The sequence below is a fragment of the Octodon degus genome, unplaced genomic scaffold, assembly GCF_000260255.1.
Source record: "Octodon degus isolate 3935 unplaced genomic scaffold, OctDeg1.0 scaffold00281, whole genome shotgun sequence".
NCBI lineage: Eukaryota > Metazoa > Chordata > Mammalia > Rodentia > Octodontidae > Octodon > Octodon degus.
This window is the reverse complement of record NW_004524857.1, coordinates 1,553,908-1,567,214: the sequence shown is the minus strand read 5'-3', so window position 1 is coordinate 1,567,214 and position 13,307 is coordinate 1,553,908. Positions and strand designations below refer to the sequence as shown.

At 39.8% G+C, this 13,307-nt stretch overlaps 1 protein-coding gene across 1 annotated transcript; it reads left to right on the top strand.

Moving 5' to 3' along the window:
* The first annotated feature begins 9,373 nt into the window (after positions 1–9,373).
* Positions 9,374–12,745, top strand: LOC101584786 (GTP-binding protein 10-like). Its single transcript, XM_004646826.2, has 2 exons — positions 9,374–9,422; positions 11,928–12,745. Exons 1-2 carry the CDS (start codon positions 9,374–9,376, stop codon positions 12,629–12,631), a joined length of 753 nt encoding a protein of 250 aa, XP_004646883.1. The 3' UTR covers positions 12,632–12,745.
* Positions 12,746–13,307: the final 562 nt, after the last annotated feature.

Genomic DNA, 13,307 nt, shown 5'->3' with positions numbered 1-13,307 from the left:
TTTCTGTCTCTCACTGTGAAGCTTGAAATTGATCACATTTGTGGGTCTGAGCAAGGCCTGTCCTGAAATAGTGAGCCATATGAGCAAGTTGCTGCAGCTTAGGGAACAGCAGGTGCCCAAGGCAAGCCAAGCAAGCAGGTTGTCTAGGCAGAGGGCTGTCACACAACATCGACCTGCTGAGTGCACAAATAAATGTGCTGTGGTCTTTCAGTGGCTTTTCTCCCATCCGGAGAGAGGGCTCCCCCTTACCTCAGCTTTCTGTATTCCAACTCTTAGCTTTATTTCTTCATCCTCCAGTATACTACACCCCCAAAATTCTGAGAGTTATGTTGGACATAACATTTTGGCACCTGAACACGGACTGGGTGTACAAAGAAATATCAGGTGAGAGGCTATTTCCAGTTCTGCACACAAAAGTGGGAGAAGTACATTAATAGCATCAATATTAATCACAGAAGTCTGTCTTTCTGTCTGTCTCTCTGTCTCTGTCTCTGTCTGTCTCTGTCTGTCTGTCTGTCTGTCTGTCTGTCTGTCTCTCAATTGTTGCTAAAAGAAGCCAGGTAAAAGGGTAGCCCATGAAGCATTTTCAAGATATCTACCCTGCTACTGAACTCCAAGTCCCCAACAATCTAGGACAAATTATACATCTTCATGAAGCTGTACTGCTTAAGACCTGAAATGTGTTAAAACATGCCACTTCTACTCTGGCCCGATATGACTGGAAGGAATAGCTAAAGCGTGTTGAAGTCCAGGGATTATTTATTGTGGAAGGGAAATATTTTTGAATTGTACCCAGATCAGGCAACTCACAATGCCACTCACAATATAAAACACAAAAGTTATTACAAATGACACTTTATGTCCTCCCCCATACACCTGTCAATCTAATGAGTCATGACATATTACAAGATATGGGGACATTTACAGTCAGTCTTAACTCCTTGGTGATTCATCAAATGTTACAACAAGGTTTTCTTCCCACTCAAGGGCTTCATAAATACAATTAGGGAAGGAGAAAATCCCTTCCAGTAAACCCCAAAGATGCCCACTTTGGCAAAGGATACTCACCTTCACATTTTCAGGAGCAGCCTTGATCTCTTCTCTGACCCCACAGATTGCATCCAAGATAACTTGAATGTACGGTGACCCCATTTGTGTTGATTAATGGCTCCTCACTGAGGAGAAGCTTATAGCAGCCCATACACTGGTCAATGAACAGATGTGGTGGAACATCTAAGAGTTTTCCAATAGCCCTAGTAATACTCTATTTTTTATAATAAGTCATGAAGGAGGAAATTACTACAGGATTTGTGGGCAGTTAATCATACCATAGAACCTATGGGAACACTTCAACCAGGATTGTCCAGTCCCGTAGCTATCCCTTTACATTTTTCCCTCATGGTGATTGATTGAAAACTTTTTTTACAATCCCTCTCCATCCTCAAAATAAAAATGTTTTGCCTTTTGCTTACTCTTGATTAATCATCAGGCCCCTATGCACAACTCCCAATGGTGGTGTCTGCCACCAGAAATATAAAATAGTCTAACTCTGTCAGGAGTTTGTGACCGCAGCCATTTTGTCAGTCCATCAGGCTCACCCACTCATCCATTTGCCTCTTATGCATTACATGGATGATTTTTTTTTAGCACATGAATCCCTATCTACCTTGCACCAAATATTTATTCAATTAGATGATGACCTACTGGTGCCCCCCCCCAAAGGTGCACACTGTGGCATCTATTTTATATCTGGGTCACCTTATACAACAGACATATTGTGACACAAATTGTTCTGATTCAAGTTAATCATCCTGCAACCCTGATTTTCATACTTGACTTGGTAATAATAGAGGCCACCCAGCTCTTAAGCTAACAACTCATGATTTAGGCCCTCTCTTTGACATTCTCAAGGGGGATATGGCCCCCACTTCTTCAAGAATACTTAGGTTAGAATCTAAAGTCATCTTGGACAAAGTTAATCTGGCTCTCTCTAGAGCTCAATCCTAGAGTAGACTCATCTTTGCCAAAGTTTTTAATTATTTTCCCAACTCCACATATACCCAATGCAGGTCCTTTGGCAATAAGGGGACCCTCTATAATGGCTACATAAACCACATGGTCCACATAAAACCACCACTCTCTTTTATGACGTATGACAGGACTGATGGCACATGTGAATGCATGCTATTCAGCACCTTTGTCATAAGGTACAAACTATTATTGTTACCTTTTATTCTGTTCAACAGTGGCTGCAGCAATTTTTGTCCTTTTGGCAATCTACATTGACTAACTTATCTGGTGTTACTCATTGTCATTATCCTCCAAACAAATCAATTCAAATTGTTTCCCTCACATCTTATGTCTTCCCTTCAAAATAAGTTCAGTCCCTATAGGAGGAGGCTTCTCTGCTTTTACAGATGGGTTCTCTTCAGGCAGAGAGGTTATGTAATAGCCTCCTGATCCCAAGTATAGGATGTGAGTTTTTCTTCTGCACAAAAGACTGAATTACAGGCTGTTACATGGGCCTATCAAGATTATTCATCCACTACAGTTAACTTCTTTTCAGATAGTGCAGTGTGATGCATCACATTGAAACTACCACTGTACACTAGCCAAGAACTTTTTCATTTATTGACACTCTCAAATTTGCAATTTGGTTCTGCTATGCCCCCTCTTTCACCAATCATTTACATTCTCATTCCCAACTGCCAGGGGCTTCTCACTGAGGGAAACACTGCGGTAGACAGATTGCTAACTAGTGTCACTGGTGCTCCCTAAGATACCATTCAACAGACTTCTGCCTCCCTGTTACCTTCCATCAAAACAGTTCTGCCTTGCACAAACAGTTCCTTTTCACTCAGGAACAGGCTCCACAAATTGTTAAACAACGCTCCTTGAGCAGAACACATCTTCCCTCACTCTCTATAGGGGTTAAGCCCCAAAGCTCATACTGTTGTCATCTCTGGCAAATGAATGTCATTCATATTACTGAGTTTGGCTCCCTACACTGGGTCCACATTTCAGTGTATACTTCTTCAGGATTTGTTTTTGCTTCTGCCAACACTGGCAAAGCAGCCAAACATGTCATTGCCTGTTGCTTGGATGCTTTTATACTTTTGGCTGCTTGCAGGAATTTAAGACTGACAATGGCCCATCTAACACAAATGCTGTCCTCCAAGCGTTTGAAGACTTTTCACATTTCCCTTGATATAAGAATTCCTTATAATCTACAAAGTCAAGGAATTGTTGAACATACTAGCCATATGCTCAAAATTCAACTACAAAAACGAAAGAAGGAACCTTTCCTTATGTGATTTATACCTCTTAATAGATTTCACTTTGCAGTATATGTTATTAAATTTTTAAAATCCTACTAGGGATGGAACTACAGAGCAGAAAGACAATTCAATTAGTAAAGGAAAAGAAATTACAAAGTGTCCTTTGGAAAGATCTTCATACTAGACAATGGAAGGGACCTAGCCCAGAACTAATTTGGGGTTGAAGGTATGCTTATGTCTTTCCAGAGAATGCTGAATGGCTTGTCTTGGCTCCAGAGCATATTGTCTGGCTGATGCTCAGTCCTGTGGAAGGGATGCCTTCAGACTGCAACACAACCAACAGACAAAGATGGGGATAGATCTGACCTGGGGACAAAGTAAAATATAAAATAAAACAAAAAAGGGGATACAGATTAATGTCCATTTTGTATCTGTGTATTCAAAATGGTTAGGATAGATATATAGTAACATTCACTTGATGAATAGAGAGATTTGTTCTTATAGTGTTTGTAAATAGGATATCATGTCTGCATCTTGTACAGCAAATAACCACTAGGAAGAGAGTATGCAATGTGTTAATTATTGAAACTGTCCTACCAATTTGATTTGAAACTGTCTCACTGCTATTTGTTTCTCAATAAAATTTTGGAGAAAAAAAGAGAAGCTAATAGGAGCCAACATAAAAAAATACAAAATAAGATAAAGTAAAATACAAAAAATTATCAATTATTGATAAAAAGTCTCATTCAAAATTCTTGCAAGAGATCCTGCTAATTGACATACAAAAATTATGACAGCCTATTTATAATTACAAATTTCTATTTTTTTATTTTTTAAAGAGAGTATTAAAGTGGTATTAAAGCAGAAAAAGTTACAACTGGTACAGAATTTCACTAAACAAAATAATATAAATTTGATAGTATTTTTTGTATTACATACTGTTGTCTTCGAATTAGTTGTTCAGATTACAAGATATATGCACGCACAATTGGAAGAAAAATTATAAGAAATTAATAAGAGAGAAAAATGAAAAAGACAAAATTAAGCATTAACTGCTCCTTTCCACAGACCAGTAGAAATCCACAGTACAATTACCTAAAACATCCTGCATGCATACATAGATATATCTCTTTCCCCCATTTCCTCTCCTGTCCTCCTTATTTCAGTAATTCCTTCCTTTTGAACAGGTTCATTCCCTTTTCATAGTATCTATGCTTCAGATTTTATTTACTCTTTCAGGTTTTTACACTAAGGAAATAATACAGTGTTTGCACCTGTGGGTCTGATTTATTTCACTTAAGAAATCCATTTATTGAGAAAAGCCTCAAACTTACACTTTTTTATAACTGAATAATACTCCACTGTCTAAAAATACAACTTCTTTATCCATTCCTCAATTGATGGTCATGTGTGCTGCTTCCAAGATTTAGCTATGACAAATTACACTGCCAAAAACATGGGTTCACACAAATCATTGTGGTATGATGTTTTCAGTTCTTCTGGAAAAATACCCAGGAGGGGAATAGCTGGCTTGAAATGGGATTATTACTTCCAACATCATTAGCATTGTCACTCTGAATCATTACAATTTCCTCATCTACTTCACATTCTCTCATTGCCTGATACACTTCTTTAAAGCTCTTTATTCTTTCTGGAACAAAATGCAAGATGTAAACAGGTAACATAAAAAATGATTCCACTAACATGTAGACAAAAATTATATCAAACTTTGCTTTACTAAAATGAAGTTTCTTAATGCCTTTTTGCTTTTGTTTCTTTTTTGTTTTGTTTTTTTCTTTTTGTTTTTTATCTGACATGAGCTTTTTTTATTAATAGGACAGCTTCAATAATTAATACATTGTACAATGTTATCTTCTTAGTGGTTATCCATAGTACAAAATGCAGACAGGATACCCTGTCCAAACACTATCAGTACAAATCTTTCTTTTCATTTGTTTCTTCTTTCTTTTTCAAAATCTGAGACACAGTTTTTAGTCCATAATGCATAGTAAAATATTTTTTACAGATAAACTGGCTTAGTGATGACATTCACATTGCAGAAACCTCATAGCACATTACATCAAAATTAAATGTTGCATTCTTAGGACAATACTGGCATTGTGTCTGACACACTTTTAAATCAAATATGAAGGTATAAAATATCTTATAAAATTGGTTACAATTATATTCCATTGACTATTGAAAATATTAGCATATTTGCATTGTAAGTAGCATTTTCTTTAAAACAGAAACACTTTACAATGATGTTTCTGAATCAAAATTATTAACAAATTACCTGAAAATATGGAACTAATCCAATTATCAATAAAACAATTATACATTAGCAAAATATAGCCATCAATATTAAGGAATTGAAAATGATTACAGGAAATATAGTGCTTCAGTTGGTTACATACTGCTTGAGTTATTTTCTGTGCTTTCTCTCTTAAATGTAAAATACACATTTAAAAGAATTGAATCCTGTAAGATTGAAGAGGCAAAATTAATATGTATTCTAACATGACTCTTAAGGTTCCACTTTTTTATACAACCCTGTTGAAGAAATTAATTTGCAAAGACCAAAACATATCTGATGTTTAAATGCAACTTCAAATATAATCTCAATAGTTACAATATTAAATGGCTTTATTATGAACCTTTTAAAAGAAAATAATAAAATAATGACCTAGTAAAACATATAATATACCAAGATCATTTTTTTTTTCTTTTTGAGACAGGGTCTTACTGTGTAGTTCAGGCTGGCCTTGAACTCACTATGTAACCCAGGCTGGCTATCCTTCTGCCTCAGCCTCCCTTCCAGAGTGCTGGGTTTATAGACATGCACCACCTCAGGCAGACCCCAAGATCATTTAGAATCAAGTATTCGTACATAAGTGCTTTCATGATTTCTAAGTAAAATAAAGTCATTAAAAATTAAAGCTACAGAGTATCATATTAGGGAAAAACTAAATATGGAATATTTACTCTTGTTTCATAAGCTTCATAAATCAGGTGGATTAAACATTGAGCTTTTAATAAAACTGAACTGCTACTCTTTTTAAGTACACACTTGATCTACCACCTGTTGTCTTCTGTGGGAAATCATACCTGGGAAACATCACCCGTCTTCTGCCTATTCCATGAGACCGTTAAAGCAGTCAGTCTATATACATGCCCCAGAAATCCTGAGCTATGTTTAAGAAGACTTCATACTGCCCAGGCCACTGAGATTTTTGCAAGAACAGCATGAAATTCCAGAAAGCATCCAGGCCCTATCTTGAGCTCTTTGAGATCTAACACTTTCAAAGAGCAAGTGCTCCTGGTGATCTAAGCCGGCTGAGATCCTGGGGCTGAGGCCCACAAGCACTCCCTTTTGAAACTGAAAATCAGTATTAACCAGGCTGATCAGCACAACACAGCCTCCTGACACGTGGAAACATCTTCTGGGGCAGAAGCCAGAGTTTACACAGAAAAAATGAAGGGGGGGAATATTTTTAACTTAAGAATCATTCAATAATTTATTTAACTTAGGAAATAAACACATGAATTTTTTATATATAAAGCCAAATGCTATTTGTCAGGTTTTCTTAAGGCAATGATCCTCAGGCCATCCTCTGAAAGGATAACATTATTTCAACTTGACCACTAATATTCTGATAAACAGTTTCTGGGAGCCACTGAAATGCGGCACATATCTGTGAAAACACAGCCATTTCATTTCATCATAGACATTTACAACTAAAAGAAACCTTAAAGAGCCTGGGCTCTACCCTTCTCCATTTACCTATTAGACAAATTCTCAGGGAGGTAACCAAGCAAGTTCTCAGGTCTCCTGTCTCCCCATCTGTTATAGTTTGTATCTAGTTGTCCCCCCCAAAGCCTCATGTAAGTCATGGGGCTGACTTCTAGAGTTCGTGATCAACTCATGGTCCACTGGGATTATGGGTGTGTCGCTGGGATTACAGGTGTAAGTGCTGGTGGGATTATGGGTGTGAGTGCTAAACACAGCCTGAGGCAGGTAGCCTAAAGGCAATGTAAAGGAGACAGACTTGCTCTCTGCTATTTGCCACCACCATGAATGGTTGCTCTCTGCCATGTGACACTACCTTGAAGCCAGCTGAGTATGGACTGAAACCTCCACAGAGCTAAATAAACCTTTCCTTCATTCGTTTTGTGTGTTGGGTATTTTGTCCCAGCAAGGTGAGTAGAGTATATGAGACACCATTCTGAACACTTTTATGCCAAGTAGGTCAAAATGCAGCCTACTCTGTGTAACCATGAGGCGTTTTTCTTGTTGCTTTTAACTAAATTGGTACACATCTGTCAACACAAATGGTATTCTATCTCTCAAGAACCATTCTAGAATTTCGAAGTTACTGGTGCTGCCACTTTTCATTGAAAAATACTTGTTCAACACACATTTCTGTTGAATCTCTGGCTTCTCTCAAGTTGTGTAGGAGCCAGCTGGAGATTAACACACACACACACACACACACACACACACACACACACACACACACACACGAATGTGCATGGAAACATCATCTGAGATGATGTGGAGTCCATTACATGCAGCAAAACCTGGGCATTTTCTAATGCTTCTTAGCGCATTTCTCCCTGCCCATTAACTGGTCCCTACCACTTCCCCCAAATCAACCTGAAGCTTGTGAGTGGAAGTCAAGGACTAACTTGGCAAAGAATCTCCTGGGAGCTACTATACCACAGAGGCCTCAGAAATGCCCTAGAGTGGCACAGACTGACAGCCAGCTCCAAGAGGTCCTGGAGGTCAGGTCCAGATGCAAGATGCGCCTCCGCTGTCCGCTGCCGCCTGCACCATGGAATTTGGAAAAGACCAGGCTCTAGAGCAGCAAATCTGAACTGATGCTCAAGGGGTATGACATTGTGAAGAACTGTGCGCACTCCTTCCTCCAGCCAGTTCACAAAGCAGAGCCAGTGGGACAGGACGATTTTCATGCCTTCGATCTCAGCCAACTCTCAGGCCCACTTGAACTCTGCCAGGCCTGGCTGCGAGCAGAGGGCGCAGAGCGGAGGGTAGGGTGGAGAGCCAAAGGCAGTGAGCTCAGCTCCAAGCACCCTTTCTGGGACCTGGCTCTGCCCTCCAGTGTTCATTAAACAAGCCCAACCCAGGCACGTGTTTCTCCTCCCTCCTTTTCTCCCTCTCCCGTGACACCATCCACCTCGCCTCACCAGAGTTTGTCAACTACCCACGCTGTCGTCTCCCTCTTCCCATCTATGCCTCATGCCCTATTCCAAGCAGAGAACAGCTCCCTTAAGGTTGGCAACCTGTGAAACACTAAATGCCTTACTCAGGATGGGATCCATCCCCTAGTAAAGCATCATTTAAATGAAGATTACCCACCCTCAGAGGTTTAAGATACATGCACCCACACACCTGCCTGCACTGGTGAACCACACATTCTCTGGAAGTTTCTCCTGCTCCGTCTTCCCCAGACACCTCTGCTTTGTTCCTTCCCTCAGGGTGCACCCAGGTTCCAGGTTACCATGCTAGCCCAAATCTGCACAGTTCTTTACAATGTCAAGAGAGCACCACAGCCCACAGCCCACTTTGCCCTCACTTCCTGGCGCTGTCCGTCTAAACCAGACTTTTCCTGGTGCCACTCTGCTCAGAGCTGGATCCTGGTCTGCCTACCACAACAGTGGGGTTATCACACTAGTTCCTCTGTGTGCCCCTGCTATGTGTGTAGGACCAGCTCCTTCATAAAAGAAAACTGAGAAAAGAGAAGTCCAATTTACTGATTGGGTAAATGCATACAAATCCAGTTCACACCAGATGGTTCCGGTTTCTCAGGGTTTTAGTCAGGGTTTTAGAGGAATAGATATAACACAAGAAACAGATATAACACAAGATGTACCAGTCACAGAGTCGGATGAGGAAGTATGCACACCTCAGACTGAAGGATTCAGTCCCAAGGTCTGAAACTCACTGCAGAGTTTCATCTCTAACAGTCTGTAACAGTCAACCGTTGGGTCTGCAATGGAAGGCTGAAGAATCTGTGACATAAAGCTGAAGGATCCAAGCTGGAGGCTGAAGAGTCGGCACTGGAAGCCGGGACATGAAGTCCAAGCTGACTGCAAAGACTGAAGTTCCTCTGAGGAGAAGTGGTATGGCAAATCCTTCCTCAACACCTTTATATCCCCTTTTTGTGCCAAGTTACTCCGGGGCAGGGCACTTTCAGCCCAGAGTGTGGAACCCTGATCCAGCTGAATTGACACAATGTATCAACCACTAAAATGCCGCCTCTATTCTGGAACGTGGGGTTCTGTGGATTTCTCCTCAAAGCAAAGTCCCTCACCCTTACAATTCTGAGGCTATAAAGGGTGAGAACCTGCCACCTTCTGTCATGCCCTCAGGACGTCCTTTATACTCTCCCATTCCTCCTGGGCAATGGTAATCTCAGCTCTATCGTTGCAGTCCACAGCTTTCCTGGTCCTTCCTTTCTGGCCAAACTCACAACATTTTAAAGTCATTCTTCTGGGCTTTTTGCTCTTCATTCTCAACATATATTTGACTAAAGGCCCCCAACAATAGCCATGCCACTGTCCCAATATTTGACTGCTTTGAGATTTCCTTTGAAAGATTAATCAGGCTACCATGCTTAATCTCAGTCTCAGGCAGTCTCTGGACATGGGCAAAATTCAGACAAACTTTCTGCCAAGCCAAAACACAAATGATCTGGAGTCCAAAAACCAAAGCAGTCTTTCTTCCCATCAGAAACCTCCCCAGCCTATTCTTTATGGGGAGGATTTCTATCAGCTTTCTGGGCTGAGCTCTGACCAGAATCTCCCCTACAGAACAGCCAAAGCTGTTCCAGCACTTCTCTTGTAGGTGACATCTTCAAACCATTCCTATCTCTTCCCATAAGCCATTCCCAAAAGCTTGTAATCCACATGATCAGGTTTAGCCACATCAATGACCCCAGTCCTGGTATCAAATTCTGTCTTACTCTTCTCTCATTGCTGGGACAAATGCGCAACAATTAAAATGAAGGAAGGAAAGGTTCATTTAGCCCACAGTTACTGGATATTGTATAGTTTAAAGCAGCCTGAATTAAGCAGCAAGACCTTGGAGCCTTATTTGCTCAGGAGAGAGGGTCAGTACCTCTGTCTTTTCCAAACATCTCCCTGCCCAAGGCAGCCTCAATCACAGACACTGCCATCCCACTCTACAGGGTCTGGAGGAGAGGCTGGGGCACTGCTGTGCCCAGGATGACCCTCTGTACACCTCTGAAAGACTGTAGGCCTAGAGTGGAGGTGGAGCACATCCAGCCAGTTTAAGGGTTCATGCCTCTCTGGCCCCACTCCTCAAGCCCCTCCCTGGTCCTTGGGCCCAACCCCTTGAGCTACTCGCTGCTCCTCAAGCTTCAGTTGCCCCATGACTTACATGATGCTTTGAGGGGACAACCAGACACAAACCATAATACTCAGTGAACCATCAATCATGTATTCAGTAAAGTCAGCAAAGAAATTTAAGTGATTAATCCAATATCTCATTTAAAACCTGAACTCTCCACCCTCTAAAGGAATTCCCCATCAGCCAAAATTTTTGTCCAATTGAACCTAACCTTGGGCATGTACACATACACCTTCCATCCTTGAATCAAGCCAACTTTTCCTTCCCTACATTAACACAAATTCCAGGTAAATTAGTGCATTGGCAAGCAGAAACACCAAAACAACATCCAGGATTCTCAGGTAGATTTGTTTCCATCAATGGGCACTGATTGGGTTATTCTCAGAATATCAGGCCCTGATCTCTGGTGGTCTAGGGCTTATATTGGAAAAGCAAACAGGAAGAACAGAGGCAGGATGGTTTGTCAATTGGAGACTGGTTTACACAATGTGCATTATAGTGACCAGCTGTTCATCACACTGACCAGCCTTCTCTAAGAGATAGGCACAATCTGACTTGGAACTACTACCTCGAGAATTGACAAACTGAAGTAATATGTTTTTATTAGTATATGTTTGTATTATGTAATATTTACATCATCTTCATATACCTATCTTGATTCTTTTTAATTCCCTTCTTTTTTCACTCCCCTAACTTCATCTCTAGATCTCCTTCCCATTTGCAAATGTCTCCTATTTCTTACTGTCTTTTTTAATTTTGTTCTTTGAAATTATTTGTATTTTGGATTTCTCATGCAAGAGATGTGTCATTTATTTCACTTAACTTTTGGTTCTCAAGGTACATCTACTTTTTTTTCCTACAAATGACTCAAATTTATCCTTCTTTATTGCAGAGTAATAATCCATTAACCTTTTATTATTTATCTGCTAATAGATATATAGACCACTTCTAAGCATTAGCTAATATAAACTGGGCTAGGGATGTAGCTCAGTGGCACAGTGCCTATCTGACAAGCACAAGGTCCTGAATTTGATTCCCAGTACCAAATAAAATATAAAAGAAGCTATGCTGTTATAAATATGTGTATGCATATGTCACTGTGGTATAATTTTTTAACACTTTGGAGAAGACACTTAAAAAGAAAACAGCTGGGTCAAATGGAATTTTCAGTCTTAGTTTTGCTGAAGAATCTCTCTACTGGGGGAGGAGTCGTGATCCGTCGTAGCGATGGTGCGCTGCGGTTGCGTGTTGTTCAGAAAGATTTCCAAATGCTGGAAAATCCTCTTTGCTAAGTCAGATTTCTCATGCAAAACCAGAAATTGCAAATTATGCTTTTACAACAGTAAAGCCTGAACTTGGAAAGATTATGTATGATGATTTCAACCAGATATCAGCAGCTGATCTCCCAGGTTTGATAGAAGGAGCACATATGAACAAAGGAATGGGCCACAAATTTCTGAAGCACATAGAAAGAACTAGACAACTACTTTTTGTTGTTGATATTTGTGGATTTCAGCTTTCTTCCCGAACTAAGTACAGAACTGCTTTTGAAACCATAATACTGCTTACAAAAGAGTTGGAGTTATACAAAGAGGAACTTCAAATGAAACCTGCACTCCTGGCTGTTAATAAAATGGATTTGCCAAATGCCCTGGATAAATTTCATGAGCTAATGAGCCATCTGCAGAATCCTAAAGCTTTTCTGCATTTATTTGAAAAGAACACAATTCCAGAGAGGACTGTGGAGTTCCAGCATATCATCCCCATCTCTGCTGTTACTGGAGAAGGAGTGGAAGAATTAAAGAACTGTATAAGGAAATCAATAGATGGACATGCCAACCAGGAAAGTGAAGAATATCATAAGAAACAGTTGCTTAATTTGTGGATTTCTGATAGTGTACCTTACAGTGAGCCACCATTAAAGCATGCTGTCACTAGTCCTAGAAAGGATATAATTTAACTCTGGTAAAAATAGTATTAGTATGTAGACCACAGTGATAGAAATCCTGTCATTTGTGACAGCATGGATAAACCTAGAAACACGGTTAAAAGCAATAAGTCAAGTCTGGGTGTGGTGGTGCACACCTGTAATCTTAGCACTGGGAGGCTGAAAACAGAAGTATCACTATGAACTTAAGCTGTCCAGTGAGACCCTGTACGAAATGCAAGAGAAATAAGCCAGTCACAGACAAATGCCACATGATCTCACTTCCATGTAATGTAAAATATTTGCTCATAGATAAGAGGGGATAATTAAATGGAGGAGAGGGAGATGATAATTAAAATTTCAGTATGAATTTTGGAGATCTAGCACACACTGCTTAATGTCTATAGTTCTAATGTATTTTGAAAGTTGTTAGGAATATAGATTGTAAGTATTCTCACCACAAAAATGAAATGCTTATATGAATTATCTTTTGACAGCCATTGAATACTGTTTACATATTGCAGAATATATGTCCATAAATTATAAATTTTTTATCTGTCACTTTAAAAAAGAGTACTGAAACTTACATTGCAAGCTTTTCCACATATTTTAGTATTATCACTAATATAATATGTTTCATCATTCAAGACCTATATATACCTTTTAAGTTACTCTTGTATAGTTAAGTATATCAGTAATAAAGAGAACT

Coding starts and splice junctions, on each gene's coding strand:
- LOC101584786 (XM_004646826.2), top strand. CDS start 9,374: ATGAAGTCCAAGCTGACTGCAAAGACTGAAGTTCCTCTGAGGAGAAGT. Junction 9,423..11,927: donor AGTTCCTCTGAGGAGAAGTG/GTATGGCAAATC, acceptor CGTGTTGTTCAG/AAAGATTTCCAAATGCTGGA.